The following is a 24,697-nucleotide window of genomic DNA, read 5'->3' on the forward strand; positions in this document are numbered from 1 at the left end:
CAAGTAAATAAAAGTAAATAATTTCATTCTCTCTGAACCTGAGTCGTTGGAAATAATGTATTTAAAACTTGCTTTTTTTTTTTTTTTAAGATTTATTTATTTATTTGACAGACAGAAATCACAAGGAGGCAGAGAGGCAGGCAGAGAGAGAGGAGGAAGCAGGCTCCCCGCTGAGCAGAGAGCCCGATGTGGGGCTCGATCCCAGGACCCTGGGATCATGACCTGAGCCGAAGGCAGAGGCTTTAATCCACTGAGCCACCCAGGCGCCCCTAAAACTTGCTTTTTAATTACCTCCTTTAGAATGCTTTCTACTTCTTAGCATGTGTCAAATTTATTATCAGTTAAGTCATGTTGATAGTATGTGCCCTTGATAGGATGTAATGAAAACCCCAGTCTAACCATAAGAAAAATATCAGACAAATCTGAATAGGACACACAATACCAGCTCTCCTTGAAACAGTCAAAGTCATCAAAAACAAAGACAGCTTGAAAGACTATTATAGTCAAGAGGAACTTAGATGTAATGTGTTACCCTTTATGAGATACTGGAACAGAATAGGTCCATTAGGTAAAAACTAAGGAAATCTGAATGAAATATAAACTTTAGTTTATAATAATGTACCAATCATGGGGTGCCTGGATGGTTCAGTCCATTGAGCGTTCGACTCTTGGTTTCAGCTCAGGTTGTGAGATAGAGCCCAGTGTTGGTCACCACACTCACTGGGAGTCTGCTTGAAGATTCTCTCCCTCTGTTCCTCTCCCAACTTTCACTCTCTCTCCCCTCTCTAAAAGAAATAGATCTTAAAAAATAACAATGTATCAATCTTGGTTCATGAATAATAACAAATGTACCATACTAATGATATTAATAGCTAATGATATTGATAATTATTAATAAGCTATTAATAACATGGGAAAGTACATGCAAAGTATATGGCAACTCTCTGTAGTGTCTTTTCAATTTTGCTGTAAATCTGAAACTGTTTTAAGCATAAAAATAGGAACAGAAAAACCAAGTGTAAAATTTCCTCTGTGATTGTTGAAAACAAATATTATATACTATCACCACTGTCCTCTTCTGTAGGATGAAAATTCCTCTTTTCTTTAACCATTCGTTGCATGATACAACTTGAAATTTTGTCTCTGTCTAGGAGTTTCTGATCATTTCCTGCAAAAGCATTGCTCTTTCATGCTTCTTCGGTTTTGATTACACAGTTCTTGGGAGACTGTCTTTCCCCTGGATTCTTCTTTCTGGTTAACTCCCATTCTTTTAAGAGCCACTTAAAACTACTTCCTTCCTTGCAACACACAAGATCTAGTAACCTTGCCTTCTTATCTGCCATGCTGAATGACTTTCTTCTCTGGACTCATGGCATTTGTTCATAGCTGTGTGTCATCATGCCCTGTTGTAATATTTTTCTGTTTCTCTTATTACACTGTGAGTAGAGGCCATACCTATCTGCTGAAAACCTAGGAAAGCACCAGGGGGGATAGAAAAGTCATGTTGACTATTGGTTGATAAAGTTGGGATGTTGGTCATACTTGGACCAGCTCTTCCTACTTCTTCTTTTTTAAGATTTTATTTATTGATTTATTGATTTAACAGAGAGAGAGAGAGAGAGAGCGCTAAGCAGGAAGAATGGCAGGCAGAGGGAGAGGGAGAAGCAGGCTCTCCACAGAGCAGAAAGTCCAACATGGGACTCGATCCCAGGACCCTGGGATCATGACTTGAGCCAAAGGCAGATGTTTAACCAACTGAGCCATCCAGGATTTCCTTCTAATCCATTTTGGTCAGTTCTCCTGTACCTCTCTTCTTTCAGGTGTTCTCCGTCTTCCTTCTACTTATGGAATTCCTATCTACCTTTCATGTCTCCGCTTATGGGATAGACTCATCTCCCCTCTGAACCTCAGTTTCATTTATAGTTAGTAAGACATCATTAATTGGCCTCTCGTTGTTTTAGTGTACTTTTTCAGTTTGTCCGAACTCAGGACCCTTGTCTTATGCTGTGCTTGTGTTCCTCACTGGTCACCGCACTAGGCTAACAAATTTGGCTAACTAGTATGTGCTGATGGTTTGTTTTTCTGACTATCCTATTCTTCACCGAAAGTCCTTCCTCTGAATGCTGGGAACACTTCAATTCTATACCAATACTTAGCATGTGATTATATGTTTGTTGTTCCATTTTCTCTTTGATACAAACACATTTTGTCTGCTTAGCAACATTGTAAGCATTTTTAGGGCATAACTGTTCTTCCCTATGAGCCACAGAAAAGATACTTAATAAATAATGAACTTATTCTACACTCATACTATCTGAGAACCTGCTAAAATATTGGGTCTGAATCCAAACTCTGTGAATGGAATTTGGGAGTTCTTAAACTCTGCATTTTCTAGACTAATTATTCAATGGCGGGGGACTCATCTGTTACCAGTTGATTGCAGAAGCATTTATAATGCAATAATAATTTAAGCCCAGGGGCTAATTGAGGCTAATTCTTAGAGGGAGTGTGCTTTAAAGGGTGTAGTTTCCTTTGTCTAATGTTACTCACTCTTAATCCATTTATACTAAGAAAACCACAGTTAGCATAAATCTAAAGTATAGAGGTGTATTTTTAATGCAGTTTAGTCTAAAAATAGTCATGGGCTACTACTATCTCTTTCTCCATCTGTAACTATTTATATATTCTACACTAAATCTGTAAGACAAAAATATACTTTATTAATGAAAATAGAAATGTAGATGTTCAAGCAAATATTTCTTTCCATTCTATATTTTGTCTCTTTGTTTTATGACACAACTAATAATATTAAAGATTTTCCCAATATTTGCCATTTCTTTTAACTGAAATTCACTAAGAGGTTTATGGAATTTAACACTGCTCCTTCTGCTCTAGGTTGGTTAATTATGATTCCTTTGTGCCCCATCAGACAGTTTATTGTAGCCGTGTCACTTAGCACTTTTCTTTGAGCAAATCCTGATCTAGCGTGTGGTACGTAATTGGCATCAATACAGCTAGCTGAGTCAATCATTCTCTCCTCTTCTATGTTTTCTTATGTCTTGTCTCTTTTTCTTTGCTGGTCTTTCCAACTCTAATTCATTTTTAAAAATCTAATTCATTTTTAATAAGTTCTGTCAAGCATATAATTTTAAAATTATAAACGGGTATTTTCCATATATATATATATTTTCTACTACTACAGTCTTTAAATTTGTGCCAAAGAATTTTAAAATCCTAAGTATTGTGGTTTTGTTTCAAAATATTGATATGTATACAATTATTTCATTTAAAGAAGACTAGACTTGTAGAATGCTTTACATACCCTTTTAAAAATATTACAACTCAACTATTCCATCAAGATATCTTCATTTTCTAGTATCTATTTTCTAGTACAATAGGTGAACTGGGCATTTGCCAGGCTACCCATGAGCCAATGTAAGTTGCAGCCTGCTTCTCCTCTGTGACCTTGTTCTTCCTATGATTCTCTTCCTAGACTTAGGTTCTTTCTCTTTTTCTCTCTCCATATGTAATACATAAAGTATGATATAATATATCATAAAGTAAACTATATATATAGTTTAAATATTTAAATTCATATATATATGTATATGTGTGTGTATATATATATATAAATATTACAACATCAGAAAAAATTAAAACAATTCAAAGCATGACTATTCCTTTTACTCCCGGGCAGAAGAAGAAAAAAAAAAAAAGAAAGAAAGAAAGAAAGAAAGAAAGAAAGAAAGAAAGAAGGAAAGAAAAGAAAATCACCAGAAGTTATTCACGGATTCCACTTCCTGGGCTGCCCCAGTATCCTGTCTTCATTGTTCATGGTATGAATCTTTTTACCCCCCTGTCCACTAAGATGAATATCCACCCTCCCCACCAGACCAGAATAGTCCATAGGACATAGTGATGCAGCAACACATTCTCCAGAAGTCAAATTATTTGGTGTAAAATAATACCACCAAGGCATCAGCAAAACATGCCATAATTGTGCTTTCCTTTCACAATAGTGGTAAAATAGCAAGACGCTCAGCCTAACAGTCTCGGCTACATTAAGGTTAACACCGAGCTTTCTCTCTGTATCTGAGCCCTCCATCCTGTTTTCGAGAAACACAGCGCACACATGCACACACATCTTCAAAGTAAGGGCAGAAACTCTCCAAAACATTCTAGTTCAAATTCACATAGGGAAACTTTTCCCAAAGGGCAGCATGATTTACAAAATGTTTCGCTATCCACAAATAAAGGTGTTTTGTCTGATCACGCAGAGTACTCTCTGTTTCCCATTGTTATCTTTCTAATTATCTTTGGAATGCAGGAAATAACAGCATTTCATAGCAACCCAGGGAAAGACCAGCAATCCAATTCCTCACCTTCTCCTTAGACTCTTGAAGCAGCAGAGAACCACTGAGATGACAGTCTGTTCAATTAACCTTAGGTAACAAATTCTTAGGGGCGTTTCATGAAACAGTATACAGGATCTGATCAATAGGCATTCATTTTTGTTGTATGGAAATCAAGCTGCAGGAATCTTGGGGAATAGGTTTTCTTTTCAGTTTAATAACAAGTAAATTAGGAATGGTTCCTTGGAGTAGGTGTCACATTTCCTGTAGAAATGACTATGTTTACATTGCAATCTAGCCAACAAATCAACTGATAAAGCTCTCTGTGGGTTTTGTGGTTGTTACATCAGAAAATAGCAATAGTTTTCCAGGGAATATTAGCATTTCAAAGGACTTAAAAGGCAAAAAAAAATTAATAAATGTTATTATTTTAAAGATTTTATTTATTTATTTATTTATTTATTTATTTATTTGAAAGGGAGAGAATGAGAGAGAGAGAGAGAGACTAAGATGGGGAAGGGGCAGAGGGAGAAGCAGACTCCCCGCTGAGCAGGGAGCCTGATGTAGGACTGGATCCCATGGGACTCCAGGATCATGATCTGAGCCAAAGGCAGTCACCCAACCAACTGAGCCACCTGGGCACTCCACATTATTTTTAATATGTAAGATAAATAATTGACAGTAAGATTCCATGTATCATAGAAAAAAAAAAAACACATTTTTCCAAACATTTAACTTTGAAGGCCAGCAAAGAAAATAAAAATTGGAGGAAATTTCAAGAAGTGAATAAAAGTCTAAAATATTCATTATGTGCATTTGACCAGGATTTTAATACTAACTATATCGTACGAAGTACTTTAACTCGTTTTCAAAATACATAATAGATTTTTAGGTCCATGAGGGCAGAGATCATGTTTTCTTCAGCTTTCTGTCATCAGCACCATGGGTAGTGCTTAGAGTATAGACACTGTTAATAAATGATTTGGTGCATAACTGGTATGACTAAAATGACAAATAAAGAAACGGTCAGTTTGGAGGATATTTGCCTGCCAAACTATTAATCTTCCTTTTTCTGTTAGTCTGTAGTTGTTTTGGGCAATGAACTCTCTGCCACTTTTTGCCTATGTGATCTGGTCTGGCCCTTGACTTTAAATTTATGGACAAAATTTGGCTAGTGGAATTTTTTTTTTTCCCAAACTACTGGAAGCAAGATATGCTCTTTCAACTATGGATTACCAAGACGGTAGAATACAATCTTAGAGCTTCTGGTGGCCATCTTTGCCTCCACACTGAGGAAACTGAATGACAATGAAACCAACAGGAAGAAAGAGCCAAGAGATGGAGAGAATCAACAGCTTGGTGAGATCTTTTTGACAACTTGGCTCAAATTATGCCTGAATTCAAGATATCCCTGGACTTTCCCATCACATGACTTAACAAATCCTTTTATCCCCAACTACTTTGTTTTCTTTTGTTTCTCTTAAGCCAGTTTGAATTAGGCGTGAGTGCTGAATAGAGTTCTAAATCATACAGAGATGTTATGCTGATCTTTCTTTTCATAGGTTCACCAACAGTTTTGATAATGGGAAGTGGCCATTTTTTAAGGTAAAATTAATCCATCCTGTATGCAAGCAACCTCAAGAAATCATTCCTAATAATTATCAGTACTTATGAATTACTTCTAATTTTCAATAACCTTTTGCCCAGATAAAGGATTATGAGTCCAATGGAATTGAAGGGGCTTTCCACTGTGGTACATTGAATTTATGGGATCCAATGCGTCTTTTATAGCTAAAAAAGCACTTCTTTTTCTTTGTTCATACACTTCTACCCTCCCACATTAATATCACACACCCTCATTTATCCCTGTAGTTTGTTATCTTTGGTCATGCATATTTAACAGAAAGTGTCTTGTTATGGGTTCATCAATGTACATAGATTCCTACCAGTCTAGAGTCTTTTAAAATAAATTGGGTCACGTGACAGAGAGAATAATTCTATCAGTACATGGCCATTTTGAGGCCTTGAATTTATTCAAAGATAACACTTGCTACAAGTTGACTGTGCATAAATATTTCTGAAGAAATTTGTCACTAAACAATGAATCTTGGAACACTGAAAAAAATAAAATTAAATTAAGATTAAACAACAAAACAAAACATGGGGCACCTGAGTGGTTCAGTCATTGAGTGTCTGCCTTTGGCTCAGGTCATGTTCACAGGGTCTTGGAATCAAGCCCTGCATCAGGTTCCCTGCTCTGTGAGCCTGCTTCTCCCTCTCCCGCTGCCTGCTGCTCCCCCTGCTGTACTCTCTTTCTCTCTCTATCAAATAAATAAATAAAATCTTAAAAAAAAAAAAAAAGTAAGAAAAGAAAGAAATTTGTCACTGTATTTCCTGAAGACACTTTCTTGAAAATTCACAAGAAGGCATATATTCTCGACATGTCTTAAGCTAAAAACTAAAGAACTATAAAGGCCACATGGGTTTTTAGATTTAAATCTTTCTCTATATGATCATAAATCAGTGGTGGAAAACAAGTTATGTGATACTGACATATTTAAATTTTTTTTTCTTCTACAAGATTCTGCATTTAGAATGTAATCATTGTCTAGTCTTAATTTCTCTCTAAATTGCTAAGTTACTTAATATTTGCTATAGTCTTCTTTTACCCTATATTTTAAACTAGAAAGAAAACTATATTTGTACTTTCCTTTAGAAAGTTGTACTTTTTAAAAATTTTAGTAAGATGTCTGTCTTCCTTTTTTCTGTATATGGTGTTTATCTTCTAGCAGAGGTGAGAGTCCTATATGAACCCTTAAATATTTGTTCAATGAACGCATCTGTTTGTGCATCTTTAGGTAGCTTTTACATAAGAGACCTTGGATTTACAATAATTTTGTGTTTGTTTTCCTTGAAGCATAGTTGCTTCAACGTTTTATTGTACACTTAGGCAATTATATGGTATAAAACATTAGCACTTGCTATGAGCCAGACACTGTTCAAAGTTCTTTCTATGTATTATTACATTTATCCTCATACTAATCTATAAATTAGCAGCTATTGTTATCCCATTTTATAGATGAAGAGTCTGAGGTGCAGAGGGGTTAAGTAACTTGCCTAATGGCATATTGGTAGTGAGGAGTAAAGCCAGGAGTTGAAGCCCAGGTAATCTAGGTTCAGAGTGTAAGCCCTTAATCTGAAGAATCCAAGCTGCTAACCACTGTACTCCACCATCAGTCACTCAGTTATGCTGGTAATTTAGACATAGATTAGAACAAAATACAACTAACATACACGCAAGAAAAAAAATAAAACAGAACTTTTTCTGAATAACCTATAATATTATAACTATATTTAGATATACCTATATATAAATATACACCTGACCAGGCAGAAGCATACACAGACAGAATTACACTTGGATCTGTACATATACGGTCAGATAATTATTCCTATTTCTATATTTCCATTCTTTTCTTTTCTCCCAAAGCATCAAATATGAAGATATCCAATTAAAGTGACTTTATTTTCTGAACAAATTCCAGTGCAGACACAGGATGTATTTATTGGTAGCTATACCTTTGGCAATAAAACACTACCAGCTATCTTGAGTTCTAGTTCCCTGGTCTTTTATTTTGCAAATCTTCCCAGCCTCTACGTGCAAAGAAGCAGTTATATTCCTATTTCCGCATTTATATGCAGGAAAGGCATTGCTCCCACTGTTGAATAACCAGAAGAAAATCTTTCCCCCTTCCTTTCTCAGCAGCACAGATATTGGGTTGGGCCTTTACTTTTTAGTTAAACACGAGGTCAAAATGTCAGTAGCAAGAGCTGGAAGAGGAATTTCATGTAGAACGATGTGTAACGTAAATGGTTTAACAACCGTTTTACTTGACCATAGAATGACTCTCACAAAAGAGGCCAGATGCTCACAGTATTCCAAATGATGGACTGCTATAAAGAGGCATTAGGTTATAATGGCTTCTGAATACATTTTAAGTATTAATAAGTAGTAATAAATATAATAAGTATTAATAAGCCCAATCTGGCTTATTCAGCAAGGCTGAATGCTTACACACCTGATCACTTTCTTTCCTTTTTAGAGATTTTACTTATTTATTTGTCAGAGAGAGAGTGTGCCCACAAGCAGGAGGAGCGGCAGGCAGAGGGAGAGGGAGAGGGAGAGGGACACAAGACTCAAATCATAGGACCCTGAGATCACGACCTGAGCAGCAGGCAGATGCTTACCTGACTGAGCCACTCAGACATCCCATGCCTTATCACCTTCTGCTCCTTTTCAACATATGGGTCTGTATTTATCATTGAAATAGGAGGACAGTGAAAAAGTAGCATTTTAGTGACAGTCAGGCCTGGTTCTAATATGGACTTCTCCATCGTCTGTGGGTCAGCTGGCAAAGGATGATCACGCCCTTTCTCGTGGTCTCATCATCTCCAAGGAGCCCTCGCTGGGCTATTTGGGAGGAATCACTGAAATGCCTGCCATGGTTCCTGATTTTTAGCAGTGGCTCAGGAAATAGGAATTTTAGTTCCTTCTCTGTAGGCCAAATGAAACAATTACCATTTGAAAATATGTACTCTCTTTTTCTAATGTCCATCATTGCTGATGGGTGCCATCGATACTGGACTCACTGAGTTGTGGCAGGAAAAATGATGCTTTAGACCTCCTTGCAAGCATCATTAGTGTTTAAGAAACTGAACAGGATGGAATATGGTACTTTTAGGCTAGGAAAGCCTGCATGTGAGGTACCGGTAATTAGGATGAATGGTGTGATTTGAAAGACAGCTGGTCTCAGATTGTAGTTCTCAAATAAGGACACTCAAGGAAAAAAATTCATTGCATCACAAGTAGCAAAAAGAATGCCATAAAAAACTATATCCCAGCTGTTTCTTTATTCTCTTATGAGGTCTCTACACACTGTGCTAAGTTCTTTGTGACACCTAGAAGACCAAACCCTAGTGGACAGCCGATGACGGGGCGTAGACACAGGGAGGTCGCCGCTGTGACCACAGCACCAGCTCTCCCTCCCATGGAGCCGCTGTGGAACACCTGTGGCAGACAACACCTAAACGCTTCGATGGGGAGATAACGTCTGATGGCTGTGATTGCACATGCCTATCGCCCCGGATTTGCCAAAACTGCAGCTGAGGCGGTATTGCTTCCTTGTACGGAGTTTGTGCACCATTTCTCTTTGCACCCAGGGGCAAGACAGGTTAATAAGGCCAAGAAGGAGTGGAGGACGTGGGAGTGGGTAATAACCGGGGAGCATCAACCTGGGGGGGAAAAGGAGGAGGGCTGAGGATGGAGGGTGTTCCCTCTTGCTTCTGCCTATGTGTCAAGTGGCAGGAGAAATTTTGAAAGCTGTGAGGAGGAGCTAGTGACTGGGTTTTGTGGTGTTTCGTACCCCACCCTCCCCACTTGTAGGAAAACCTCTTCACATTCAGAGGTAATTGAATTGGAAGGAGGAGGACTGGCCTGGAAATAGGAGGAAAGCAATTCTCCTGCTGCTCCTTCTCACTTATCACTTTGCCTCCTGACTCTCCTCCAAACCCAGCTCAGCTGCGCCAAGGTGGCCGCAGCGTGCCCTGCACACGTGCCAGCCATTGGGAATCTGCTTAAGCCACCCTGGGCATCCCAAGCTGCCCTGTTATCCAGCTACCAGTCCTGACCATTGGGACCACTTCTGATGGCTATAGCCTCTGCTGCCCCAGGGAGCATCTTCTGTAAGCAGCTCCTTTTCTGTCTCCTGGTGAGTAACAACCAAAGGATTAGGGAACTCAAGCATGTCACTAAGTGCTTCCTCCCTCCAGTTTGGGCTTGAAAGAGAGTAGGGGTGGCAGTGGAAGGCCAAGAAGATAGACTGGGAAAACAAAAACAAAGCTGAGGAAAATTCAAGGGAGAGTTGAGAGACCCGTGACCTGGGATGGCAGGTGTTTTGTTTACTCTTAACGTGCCCACTGCCTGGATGTTAGAGTTTTTCAAGGGATTCCCCGGTTCAGTCTTGCTGTGGTGTTTTCCCAAGGAGTTGTGGAATGAATTCATTCCTCGGGCATATGGCCCAGATGTTCTGAGGTTTGCTTTTGCTAGGAGTCATTAAATAAGCTGTCGATATTTTACATGCTTAGTTCCACTCAGCTGAAAAAAAGAGGAAAGGGAGTCTGGGTGAAGGTGCAGTTATCCAGAACGTTCATTGTACCCACCAGGAGCTAAGAGACGAGCAGAACTCCTAGTCTGAGCAAGGGGTTTAACCTGAGAAAAATAATAAAGAAGAATGTGACCATCATTGAAAAAATTCTATTAAGTTGGCTTCCACTTGGGTTTTTTAGAGCTTTGTACGTGTGTACTCAGGTGCTGTTTTTCTTTGGTGGGGATGAGGGAGAAGGGTGCTGGTCCCATATCTCCATCTGGCATTTCTGAGCCATGAATTTCCTCTTTTTTTCTGCTCCATTTTGGCAAAATCCTTTAGCTTCAAAGTATATTTTAAGAATTTAAAGATTTCACTGTATGGGGGTAAACATTTTTTCCATATAAATATGTGATGCAGGGTTGTTGGTCAAATTCTCATTCTGCAACTCCCTGGGGAATGGGAGGCAGACAACAACCTCAGAGATCACCTTAAATTAAGTATTAGGTAAAACGCGGTGAAGGCTTTCTGTGGGATTCATCCAGATTTCTTTTGCTTCTGGTCTCTGCTGTGTCCAGTCTCCTTTGGTTCATCCCTTGCCCATCCATCCTTAACCCCCATAATAGCTAAAAGGGTGTCTGACTCCAGCTCCTTCTAAATCATTAAGCTGTTAATTTAACTTGAAGACGGGAACAGTACTTCTGGAAACTTCCATTGGCTCTGCCTACAGAGCCAGAAGCAAAGAAGTGGGGTCTTAGGGCAGAAAGGAAAGATCTGTATAGGAGTTGGGAATATGACTATATACTATGAGAATAATGTGTGTGTGTGTGTGTGTGTATAGGTTAAATATATGTATCCATACACACACATATATATACACAGAGACTTGTGCATATGTATACATATTTTATCAATTACAAAGTACTCTTCCCACATCATATATTTAGATCATTACTAATAGAATTCTTTATGTTCGGAAAGTTCTTGGGATATAATTTAGTTTTTTCTTTGGCATTAGGAATAACTATATTAAAAAGTCAAATAAATAAGCATGTCTTATGTTTTAAAAAAGTGGTTATTTAAATTAAACTGAATATAATTCCATCAAATTCATTCTGCAACTATTTGTTAAATACCTACCATGTGCTGAATACTGGGTTTCTAACAGAACAAGACAGGTGTGGTTTTCCCCTTTCATAGCTTATAAGCAGATAGAACAGAGGCTTGGAAACAGAAAGAGCACTGCACGACTGTATGATTAGACTTATGCGACATTCCAGGAAGGGAAATATGGGGATGTTGTGAAAACATATAACAGGGAGGCTTAAAATAAATAAGTAAATATAATTAATTAATTAATTAATTAAAGTGATTACAAATTGATTTTTCAAATTCCAGTTTTTGGTATTTTCTGCATAACAGAGCTTTTGTAAAATTACAAACTATTTAAATAGACTGACAAAATATAGCCAATGCAATTGAATTGAGTTGGAAATGAACTACACACTCTGAGTATGGACGATAATGTACTCCTCTTTCTTTCTCCCAAATAATACGTCCCATAAAACTACAAATCTGTTCTCAGAAAAATTAATCATAAAATTGACCTGTTTCTGGGAAATCTAGATCTGTGCTATCTTATATTTAAGTAATCAAAAATCAGTCATTTTGATAAACAGAAAGGAAGCAAATAGATACAAAATGCCAAAAAAAAAGAAGCAAATTATGTTTTAAACGTGTCAACACTTTTAAACCAATACATTTTTTTCCCTCAGATAGTCTATCTTCTTTCCTTTAACTACCTAGCTTTCTAAAACAATAGCTATGCCTTGAATTTAGTTACTGATCTTTACTCTGTTGACGGCTACTTTCTATATTTTGAATTATATTTCTTTTTAGACGAGTTCTTTGATTCAAGACCATTTAGACTTTCAAGGTTATGCCAACCATTTCCAGGAGCAATCTGAGATGAGGGAAGTTTTGTGGGTGTTGTTCTTTACGAGGTTAAAAAGAAAATCGTCATGGTTTCTAGCCTTAATCAACTATAACCTCAAATTGTGTGGGGGTATGGAAATGATGATTTGTGTACAAATATGTGATCATTAAATTCCAGAGTTAAGTACTTTCTTCATGCTAAGAAATCAGTGTGGCATTTATGAATGGACTTAGAGATGACAATCTCTATGTAAAATCAATTGTTTGTAACCCATTTTTAAAAAATAATACAATAAGATTTGGGTTCTAAGAACTTCTGTTCATTTTAATTTCTCATTAATACTAAATGACTGTGGTGCCCCCAAAGCCACTTCCTTTGCTTTTCCCTTTTAAAATGAACATGGGAGGAGCACCTGGGTGGCTCAGTGAGTTAAGCCCCCGCCTTTGGCTCAGGTCATGGTCTCAGGGTCCTGGGATGGAGCCCCACATCAGGCTCTCTGCTCGGCAGGGAGCCTGCTTCCCCTTCTCTCTCTGCATTTCTCTCTGTCTACTTGTGATCTCTTTCTCTCTCCCTCTCTGTTAAATAAATAAATAAAATATTTTTTAAAATAAAATAAAATGAACATGGGAGTGCCTGAGTGGGGCAATCTGTTGAGCATTGCTCTTTTGGTTTGGGCCGGGGTCCTGATCTCAGGCTCATGGCATCAGGATCAGACTTGGAGTCTGCTTGAGACTCTCTCTCCCTCTCCTCTGTCCCTCCCCATCCCCACCTTCTCTCTCCCTAGAATAAAATAAATAAATCTTTAAAATAAAATGAATATGAAAAATATGAAAGGACTAAAAGATAAATTTGTTTCTGAAATTGACTTTTTTATCAATAAGATAACTGTAATGTGGAAGTCTGTGATCAAATATAATTCCTGATTTTTTTCTTTTTTTCTTTTTTTGAGGTTTTAATATTATCTTGTGATGCTTGTCAGAAAATTTCTCTTCAAGTTCCTTCTAATCTTCAGGCTGAAACACTTGTAGGCAAAGGTAAGAAACAGCATTAAGAATTTCATAGTTTTAACTGCTACATTTAGCTTCAGGCTGCTCTTGTAAAGTTTGGGATAAAGCCCTGTAATAGCTACTTGGCATTAAAATCCAACATAAAATGAAAGATGGACTACTTGTGTTTTGGTAGTGATTAGGAACAATTAAAGTACCACGTTAGTTGTATACTTTTCTTGCCAGAAAAATTAGCAAACATCAAAGGGCTAAATGAGTTTGGTTCAGACTAATGAGGGCATGAAAACCAGAGGCATATTTTAATTCATATCAACTAATCTTTTGCCAAAATTCCAAAGCCAATGCTCTTTAATTGATTAGATATAAAACAGTTGTGTTAAAATTTAAATGCCCCCCCCAATAATATTTGTGCTTGAGGTTGACTATAATGAACAAGTCCCCCCACAAGAATTTATATGATTTGTTACATGGAATAGCTTGTGAAAGTCAAATAAAATTTCACTATCACAGCCATCCTTCAAGCATAGGTTGGTTGCTCTGAGTCCAAGGGTCAGATTCCTTTCATGAGGATTTTCTTTGGCCTTAAGTTTACACCTTGAATACAAAAGTGGTATCCTTTCCAAGGCAGACATCATTTTGGCCTGTGCTTTGAAATTCTAAATTTAATCCATTGCTTTAAATCTTCTAAAAGTATGTAAAAGAGATACAACCTATACTCTATAGACATATAGCAAATATGCTAAATATGTTAAATATGAATCTGTAAAGGAAACATTTTGATAACAACCCCATTATATACCAAGTATTATTGAAGTGTAGACTGGTTTTCTTTCTTTTTTGCAAGACAGCTTTAGTTATCAAAGATGGTTGCAGACCTGTTTCAAATCTGAGACCATACCAGTAACACTACATATAAAATGATAAATTTGTATGTCTATGTACAAACCCATAAGCAGGAGTTAAAGTGGAAACAATAAATCCAGGGACAGTAACAAATATTTTATATCTCTTCACAAATTAATTTATGATGAAAATAAATAATGGAAACTATGACTCCATTTATTTAATTATTTAATTTCCATGGCCCCTCAATTTTATAATAATAGGTACTCAACAGCCTCCAGCGTCACCTCACTCTTTCTGCTTCTCACGGACTGTCAGTTGTCATTCCTGTAAAACTTGTTCTATTCCTGTTTTATTTTACAAATGGCTGCCACTGTCTTCCCTGCAGTGAATCTGAAGGAATGTTTCCCATCCACCAGTCTAATCCTGTCCAGCGACCCTGACTTCAGGATTCTAGAAGATGGCTCCATTTACACAACACATGCCCTCATTTTGTCTTCTGAAAGGAAGAGCTTTTCCATTTTTCCTTCAGATGGCCAGAGCCAGGAACAGAAAAAAATAGAAATTGTACTGGATGTGAGAGGAAAGAAGGTATACGCTCTGCTTACAAAAGGCCTTCATTTCATAGACTTCGTTCCCCGCCAAAATCACGGTTCCTGAATGCTTGCTTGTGTGTTTATTCCCCTTCTAACTAACCTGTGCAAAGACTAGACTGTTTCAAGGAGTAGTAGAGCTATCTACAAAGTGGAGTAAAAATGAACAGCTCTGCAGCCAGGGAGCAAGGTCAAAATATCAAAGGTTTCAGATAGTGCTTTGAGGTGTGGCGATTAGCACAACCAACCTAAGGAACAAGCAGGGGTGTGTCTAAAACTCAGTGAAAACTGAGTCAGGTTGGAGGTGTGGGACTCCACCCTGAGTGGCTTTCTCCCAAGTGACTGTGGGTTTCAGTCGCTTTAAAGAGGTTGTCTACAGCTTACTCCTGCCATAACAAAAAATGCCATGGGGTCCCTCTCTTCAGAGAATGACGTGTAGCCAGTCCACAGGACTGGCTGGAATGTCCTGGCTCTAGGCTCATTCATGTTCTTGCCGTGAGTGGTAGTGATCAAGAGGTGGGAAGGGAGAGATTGCTGAAATTCACAGAAATCTCACTTTAAGCAAAGTCTGCACCCTGAAGTAAGTCTTGTGGAATAACTTATGAATAAGTAATTTAATTTGTGAGAGACTTCCCAGCTATATTCCTTTTGATTATAAGAATTCTTTACCAAATTTAGAATGTGCTTGCATTTTAACATGCATAACACATATTACAAATTTAGGAGGAGTGTTATAAAACATTATTTCATATTTTCATATTATAATTTCCACATCACATAAAATAAAATATACTTGAACAAGCACTGACCTCCGTCTTTGCATAGTTCTACAAACGCTGTAGCCAGTATATTAGCAAATATTGGTTGTACCATACCAAGTGGAATAAAATCAGTTTTAAGATATTTGTTAATGGATAATCTCTGTTTAGGGGGTTAATACTTCTTGAGATGGCATCTTTCAGCAACGCCCTACAAATCTCTGGTTGATTAACTGGTTAAACAGAATGAAACTGGTTCTTGTGTGTGTGTGTCTGTGTATCTTAATACAAAACAGAAACAGATTGGGTATTACCTGTGATATTACATGCAACCCCTATTTATTTTCTTCACATTGGTGTACATGTGAAAATCATGGTTCCTGCTGAGAGGCTGGGCTCTATTTCTTCATCTCTCATCACATGCAGGTTCCCAAGAAGAGGCACACCAGAGACACGGTTCTCAAACGCAGCAAGAGACGATGGGCCCCTATTCCCTGTTCGCTGATGGAGAATTCATTAGGTCCATTTCCACAACATGTTCAGCAGGTACATTTTGCCTCATTTGACTTTATATAGTATAGCTTGTTTACTTTTAAAACTTTCAGGGCTTTTACCTGTTTGTACTAATAAGGATCACCCATTCACCAGAACTTAAAAAAAAAAAAAATCAGTGTATTTTGTCACTTTCCTCCAAAAAACCTATTCTGCATTTACAAACAAGTTTCATATTTTGAGTTTCTGATGCTTTTAAATCTATATCCAGATTCTCCTGACTAATCCACCAGACTTCACTCTTCTTTGCTCAGAGGACATGCCTATAGATTTTGCATAATTCAATTGTCCCCTTAATTCACACTTACCCTCACAAAAAAAAAGACTGGTATTTTTGTTTACCAAAAAGGAGATGTCACTGCCAGCTAGCTGGAGTGTAATAATAGGCCAGCTTTGAAATTAGGTCTTAATGGTGGGTGGGAGGTTGCGTTATTTTTAATTTTTTAAATCAGAAAAGTTTCTACTTCGAATAACTCAAAACCACTGAAATTGTTACTATATTTTATATAGGAGTAAGGATTAAGTGACTAGAAATTGTGAAGGTATGTTCAACTCCAAGATTTTCCATAAGTATGCAGAGAATTCAAAAAAATTTAGGATCATATAGATGATCCAGTTTGCGGCTTTGCACGTTGCTGAGTATGAATAAGAGCTTGAAAAATATGGGATGATGCATAAAGATGCAGGGGAAGGAGAGAATAGGTGAATAGAAAAGGGAGCAAGTGATAAAAGTTAAAGCATCACCGCAGATCAGGTTGAAGGTATTACCATAGCATATTTGTTATTTTACTAGATCGTCACTTATGTTACAGGTCCAGTCTGATGCCGCACAGAACTACACCATCTTTTACTCCATAAGTGGACCAGGAGTGGACAAAGAGCCCTTCAATTTGTTCTACATAGATAAGGACACGGGGGACATCTTTTGTACCCGAAGCATAGATCGTGAACAGTATGAACAGTTTCCAGTAAGATTATTTTTTCAGTTACAGTTTCTGTAATTTTAATACAGCTTATTTACATATTAGAAAAATTAATCATTTGATTTAGTATTTTAAATATCATTATAGTAGGATGTAAACTTAACATTTCTATTAGCACAATTGATGAAGAAAGATAATGAATATCATAAGGGGAGAAAAGCTCTATAGAATAAAATGACAGATTTTAAAGGACAGGCTTTGATCTGTAGAACCCTGGGACAACAGTGGTGAATTTTGTTGCGTTTGTAGTTCCCTATAATAACAGATTCAATTATTCTCCACCTGACTGTACATTATAAATCACATGAGAACTTTTTAAAAAATACTGATGCTTAGGTCATTTCCCAGAAATTCTGATTTAATTGTTCTGGGATGGGACCCCAGCAACTGAAAATTTGAAGTCACCCAACATAATTCTAAACATGTCATAAAACTGAGGTTCACTGCTTTCACCTCTTGAATAATATTGTGCTTCTTTTCTTTTTTTCTCTCTGACTATCCTTCAGATATGAGAGCCTTGGATATCATTTTATTTCTTTAGTAATCCGGAATAAGTTACCAATTTCTCTTATTTTATCTAATTTGACCCAAAGTAAAATTCAGCACTTCAGAAAATTAAATCCTTTCTTTTTTCTGTTTCAAACTTCACATATCTCCTCAGTGTTCTGAGGTCTAACCTGACATACAGAAGAAAATCACAGTGAGTTTCAGGGAGATGGTGAGTTAAATTGTTTAAGTGCTTAGATTCTTGAATTAGAAGTCAGTATAATTGAAGGACTCTTTGTTAAATGAGTCCATAGAAAGGAAAGTTATCTCATACTTGGGTAGTCCAGAAATTAACATCTTAGCAGATATCTAAAAGATAAGCAGGGGGGCGCCTGGGTGGCTCAGTTGTTAAGCGTCTGCCTTCAGCTCGGGTCATGATCCCAGTGTCCCGGGATCGATCCCCAAATCGGGGCTCAGCCGGAAGTCTGCTTCTCCCTCTCCCACTCCCTCTGCTTCTGTTCCCTCTCTCTCTCTCTCTCTCTCTGTCAAATAAATAAATATAAATCTTAAAAAAAAAAAAAAAGATAGCAGGAACTGGTAGCCACACAAAGGCAGCCATGAAAGAAGTGAATGACTAGGGTTGGGGGGGGGGTGGAGACCCTGTCCTAAGGATGTTAAAGCACTAGATAAGGTGGTGAAAATTTTTAGAACATAAATGTCCCACTTTAGGGATTCATAATTAAATTAAATGGTTTGGATTAGAATGACATATTGTCCTTATAATTTTATGCCTCCCACCCAAATTCTCTGAATAAACATACTTTATTCATATAATATCAATTATTACTTAAGAAATAGCTTACAGGGGCACCTGGGTGGCTCAGTTGGTTGCACTTCTGCCTTCAGCTTGGTCATGATCCCAAGCGTCTGGGATCAAGCCCCACATCGGACTCCCTGCTCAATGGGGAGCCTGCTTCTCCCTCTCCCACTCCCCCTGCTTGTGCACCTCTCTCTCTTTGTCAAATAAATCTTAAAAAGAAAAAAAAATAGCTTCCATAGATTCTAATAGGAGAGGTATGCTAAGCATCATTGCAAACATTTTGACCTATCAAGAAACCATATCAAGTTGAAAAATATATAGATATAGGTATGTGTGCATGTGAATATGTAAATTCTCTGACCTCCCCCTTTTTAATGATTTTGTTTATTTATTTGTCAGAAAGAAAGGTGGGGAGAGCACAAGTAGGGGGAGTGGCAGGTAGAAGGAGGAGCAGACTCCCTTCTGAGCAAGGAGCCTGATGCAGGACTCAATCCCAGGCCCCTGGGAGCATGACCTGAGCTGAAGGTGGATGCTTAATCAACTGAGCCACCCAGGAGTCCCTCTGCCCCTTTTATAGATCCATTATAAGAAGAAAAGATCTACTACTAGTAGGCACTCCTAAGGAGAAATAATAAGCTGCCTGCTCTGTGTGCTGCAATGTACATCTCATTTCTTATTCTGCTGATAACACCCTGTCTTTGAATTTTTTTTTTAAAGATTTTATTTATTTGACAGAGAGAGATCACAAGTGGGCAGAGAGGCAGGCAGAGAGAGAGAGAGAGAGGAGGAAGCAGGCTCTCTGCAGAGCAGAGAGCCCGATGTGGGACTCGATCCCAGGACCCTGAGATCATGACCTGAGCTGAAGGCAGAGGCTTGAGCACTGAGCCACCCAGGTGCCCCCTGTCTTTGAATTTTTGAAGTCTTCAGCTGCTTCTCACTGGATTGTTGCCAGAGAACAGAAAGAGAGAATAGTTTTATTTATAAAAAGGGGGTGGTTCCTGTGTGGCACAGTCGGTTAAGCGACTGACTCAGGGTGGTGATCTCAGGATCATGAGACCGTGCCCACCTGGGGCTCTGTGCTCAGCACAGAATAGGCTTAAGATTCTCTCTCCCTCTCCTTCTGCCCTTCACCTCTGTGCTCTCTATCTCTAAAATACATAATAAGTAAGTCTTTAAAAAAAATAAAAATAAGTTACATTGGTGTGCCAGGCTGGCTCAAGTTGGTAGAGCATGTGACTCTTGATCTTAGGATTGTGAGTTCAAGCCCAATGTTGGATGTAGAGATTACTTTTTTTTAAAAGTTACTTTGCTATTTTTTTTTAACATCTTTAAGGACAAAAGAAATAAATGGTTTGGAATTTATTCTTAATGTTGGGCTTCTGGATAATTTTTATTTCAGAATTACCCATGTTTCTCTAGTTTCCATTAAATCATAGTTAAGATTGAATTGATATCAAGAAATACCACTTGCAAATTAGTGAGATTCATAAGGGAAGTATAACAGCCAGATATAAACAGGATGAAACATGAAATCACTTGAGGCAATGTAGGATGGTAGCCTTCTCTGGTCAACATAGAGGTGCAAATTAAATAATACGTCTTTGTTTTTCTATCAAATTGATTTCACTTACTAGCTTTACATTGAAAGCTTATTAACTCTGGAAATTAGTAGATCTTCATTATCTGCCACTTTTTCTTTTAGGCTTGGGATGAGTCACAACCTTCAAGAATCTGTTTCCTTCTCTGTCTTACAGGCTACTAATAGTTGTCTTATCTACCTCAGAGCTGTTGCAAACATTAAATACACAAACTAAATATTGGTAAAATCAGTATGAAAACCATACAGCTCTTTAAAATATTCTAGTGGTAGGTCACAAAGTACACATTCTCTAGGATTTTGTCCTCAAAACAGGATTTTGATGGGATTTCCCAATTTTTTGCATTTATCTAACCTATATAAATGTTACGTATTACTCAATTATTGTTACTTGAAATAATTTGACTTCATTAATTATTGGCACAGATTGCCATGGGTCTAATTCAATACACATTCTCATTGTGCTCCAACTCTCCCTCTTGTCCCATGTTAGATTGTTTGATCTTGGCTTGTAAGTATTTTTCTGGATGAATCACATCATTATTGCAGTTTCAAGAGTTTGTCTTAAACCATTAAATTCATCTAATCTTTCAGGAATGTGTATAAGTCCATTTTATTGAAGCTTTTCAAAGAATTCTTGTATAAGTAGAGGATTTTCTTCAATAATTCCAGGCTATTCTATGAAAGAAAGCAGTTACAAACATGTTCTCTTTGAGTGTTGAGGAGAATCTGTATCTTTGTAAATACACAGGGAAAAATTGGTTTCAGGTTAGTCCCTTTCCCAGAGCCTTGTTATCTTGCAACATGCATTTCTTTTTCAGCTCACACAGGTGTACCCATTGTCTTTAAATGTATGTTGCTAATCACATTCTATACCCACTCAGCTTTGGTGCCACTGCTCTCCTCTTACCTTTGCCCTGTCTACACTAGACATCTTTCTTTACAAGGTCAAACTCAGGTTCCCACTCCTGTTGGCAACTGTTTCCATCTTCCCAAAGAAAGAAAGAAAGAGAAAAAGAAAAAGAAAAGAAAAGAAAGGAAAAAAAGGAAAAGAAAAGAAAAGAAAATTCAGCAAATTGTAGTGGGAAAGGGCTAAAAGAAATGAGATTCTTCAAGCTACAGAAGAATTCAAGGGAGAAACAATATATTAAAAATGCACAAGAAATTTAAATAATACTCTTCTAACTCAGCTAAAAATATGACTAATTTTAAAGTATAATGTTCTATATACTTCATATCACAATATTCAAGTGTATGATTATTGCTTTCAGTATAAAAGAATGTGAACTCTACTGTAAAACCAGTACTATTATTGAGTTTACCTCAATGACTAAATAAGAAAGTTTTTAATTAGTTTCTCTATTACAGGGACATAAATGGATTCTCCTAGGGAACTAGGCTATGCTTTAAAGTTTAGGTACATTCCTAGTTTAGATCACCCTCTGTAGAACAATGATTTGAATTTTGATTTATTTTGGAGATACTTAGTTCATTATTAGTAAAAACAAACAAACAAACAAACAAACAAAAAACAAATAAAACCAGGTATCTGAAATAGTACATGAAACAAAATCACCACATCTGAATCTGTGGAAGGTGAGATAATGATATTAACTTGTTGTTAAATATCAGGAAACATTATTTTGTTAAACTACAAGTGATTGTATGGTGGGAACTAGATGATCTTCATTTCTGATAAAGAGAAGCACTAGTAAGAAGTTTTGTAAATTACAGCAGGATGGACTTAAGTTAGATAGGTAGATATTTTAATGCCAATGTGATAAGTAGAAGAATTCATTACAAGTGATTCTGTGGAGAATGTTTATGATATGTTTTTACAAAGGGCCAATTTTTTTTAAAGATTTTATTTATTTATTTGACAGACAGAGATCACAAGTAGGCAGAGAGGCAGCCAGAGAGAGAGAGGAAGGGAAGCAGACTCCCTGTGGAGCAGAGAGCCCAATGCAGGCTAGATCCCAGGACCCTGGAATCACGACCTGAGCTGAAGGCAGAGGCTTTAACCCACTGAGCCACCCAGGCGCCCCACAAAGGGCCAATCTAAAGGGAAGTTTGTCTTTCTGAAAAGGAAAGATGGATGGAAGTGGTGAAAAATCTATTATTGAAGAATTACCTACTCAGGCACTGTGTTGGGTGCTTTGATATGTCTCAGGCTTCATCCCTAAGGACAGTTGTCATCTTAAAGAGACATAAGATAATTTTGTAGTTTTCTGTAGCTAAAAATCTCAAATGGCAGCAGCTTAAAGAAAGAAAAACTCATACAAAATCTGAGGGCAAGGAAGAGATTGGATAGGAAGGCCGAATAGTGTGACATCCGGACAGGACGGTGGTGATGAAAACCACGGTGGCTGCTGGGTGGGGATGGTGAGCTGGAACACTGCTGTATTTCCACTCTGCATTCAGAATTTATTGGGAATAAGATCTAGTGATCAGACTGGTGGAAATCAAAGTATGAGTTTTCTTACTGACAAAGTCTACCTGGGGGTTGTTTGGGGAAACGCAAATAAGAGAACAGAAAGAACATGGTCATTTCAATACCATCCATCCCAGAGACTGGAGTGGAAGCTTCTTCCCTTCCAGATAAACCGTGAAGATGTAATGTTGCCTTTTAACAGGAGCGAGGATTTTGTGATTACTTTGGTAGATGATACAGAGATCACTGAAGAATCTAGTTAGGTAATATCAGGATTACAATTGTGCTTTGTGGAAATGACTCTGACTCTTGAGTGCTGCAGATATTGGAGAAGGTCAATTAGGACAATTGCAAGAAAGTTGGTAGGATAACATGTAGAATACATTTGGAGTCTCATGAGAATGATGGCATTAGGAATAAAAGAGAGATAACGAGTGGCAGAGACACAGAAATGCCAGCATCTCTAGAAACTTGGCAACTGACAGATAAGGCTAATGAAGACAAGGAGGAGGGAGATACCTGGAATTTTAACCCTGGTTCATTTGGAAGATGGTTACGGTAGGAAAATCAGGAAGAATTGACCAGTGAATAACTGAGTTAGATACAGAATCCACCTTGGGCATGTTTAATTGGTGCTGTCAGTAAAGAAAATCTGTTTAAACTCAAACACTATTTATTGAACACTTATAATGCATAAACCACATAAGAAGAGTACAGAAATAAATTGATGGTCTTTGAAAGAAAAGGACATTAAATCCTGGCCTTTGGAACCACATATATCATTTTGAGACGGCATTTGGAACCTGTATATGATTTTATTGCACTTTTTTTACACAAGAAATATGTTTTATGATAGAAAAATGAGAACATGCAGGTAACCAGAGAAAAGAATTGATAATTGAATCTCTGAAGACCAATTGATATCTATATATACATGTAGGCAAATCCGTAAATAAATGGAATCCTATTTTCTAAATCTCTAATAAAATACTTTTTATTAGCATAACTGGGGGAAATTTACATACAATCTAACAAGCGGGAAGGCTATGTGGTTAATTCCAAGAACAGAGTAATTCCATTTAGCTGGAATGCACGGTCCTTGGCGGGAGAATCACATGAACGCTGCACAAGGATTGAAGCCATATGGCAGCATTGTCTGTGCTAGTGTATCTTCCATCGCCCAAGTTCTTAGTTACATATTCTTTCATGGATGGCTTTTTAAACATTTGTCTTTTCCCAACTGCTAGACTTAATTTTGTGCATAATATGTCATTTGCAAACAAGCGGACGGTGCTTGTCTCCCCTTCAGCTCTACGCCTATGCCACAACAGCAGACGGTTATGCCCCGGAGTACCCACTCCCCTTGCTGTTCAAAGTTGAAGATGATAATGATAACGCTCCATATTTTGAAAACAAAGTGACTATCTTCAGTGTGCCTGAAAATTGTCGAACTGGTAAGTTCACCTCTCAGGAAAAAACTAGATTTTTGCTTTGATTAAAATCCTCAGTAATGTTGTAACACAATTATGCAAAAACATTTAACAATGCTGGAGTGTCAAAGATATTCTATATAAAACCTTGTAATCTTTGAAGATCATAAATTCTTCAAAGGCAAACCTTTTTGTGCTCATTTTTGCCATGTGTAGGTACAAGGCAGCTAATATGGGAAGTTACCAACTTTGTTAGATTAATCCACAATGCATATATGTGTATTACAGACAAATGCTATTCATATATTCTATTTTGACCATGTACATAGGCATCACAGACACATTCATAAAGCAATAAATAATTGGAATCTTTACAAAGTTTCAAGACATTTTCAAAGGCCCAGAAATAAATCATCTCATGGAAATGTTTATCTGACGTATAACAATATATACATACATTTACTTGGCATATTTTCCAAACAAATTTAAAAAATGACAAACCAGTTTAATGTTATAGACAGCCAAGATTGTGACCTAGGCACAAAAGTATCCATTTTATTTTGAAAATAAAAAAGTTACAAGAAATGCCTCCTGCATTCTCTTGTCATTGGGTCTGCATGCATGTTTAATATTGTTCTTTCATAATTCTTGATTTGCTAAAGTAATATTTCTCGTACTCTTCTGGGCTGTAAAGCTTGTCCAAATGATACTCAGATTGCTATACAATGTTTGTCTTACATATGTTAATAATTATTTGCATATATTA

The 24,697-nt window shown here is 37.4% G+C and overlaps 1 protein-coding gene across 1 annotated transcript in view; it reads left to right on the forward strand.

Annotated features, from left to right (window-relative positions):
- The first annotated feature begins 9,659 nt into the window (after positions 1 to 9,659).
- Positions 9,660 to 24,697, forward strand: part of DSC1 (desmocollin 1) — a 32,820-nt gene continuing 17,782 nt past the window's right edge. The window contains 6 exon segments of the mRNA XM_047697451.1: positions 9,660 to 10,120; positions 13,381 to 13,465; positions 14,670 to 14,872; positions 16,059 to 16,178; positions 16,997 to 17,152; positions 23,811 to 23,955. Of these exon segments, the coding sequence (XP_047553407.1) occupies positions 10,058 to 10,120; positions 13,381 to 13,465; positions 14,670 to 14,872; positions 16,059 to 16,178; positions 16,997 to 17,152; positions 23,811 to 23,955 (772 nt within the window). The 5' untranslated portion in view covers positions 9,660 to 10,057.

This window comes from Lutra lutra, chromosome 12, assembly GCF_902655055.1.
Source record: "Lutra lutra chromosome 12, mLutLut1.2, whole genome shotgun sequence".
Lineage (NCBI taxonomy): Eukaryota > Metazoa > Chordata > Mammalia > Carnivora > Mustelidae > Lutra > Lutra lutra.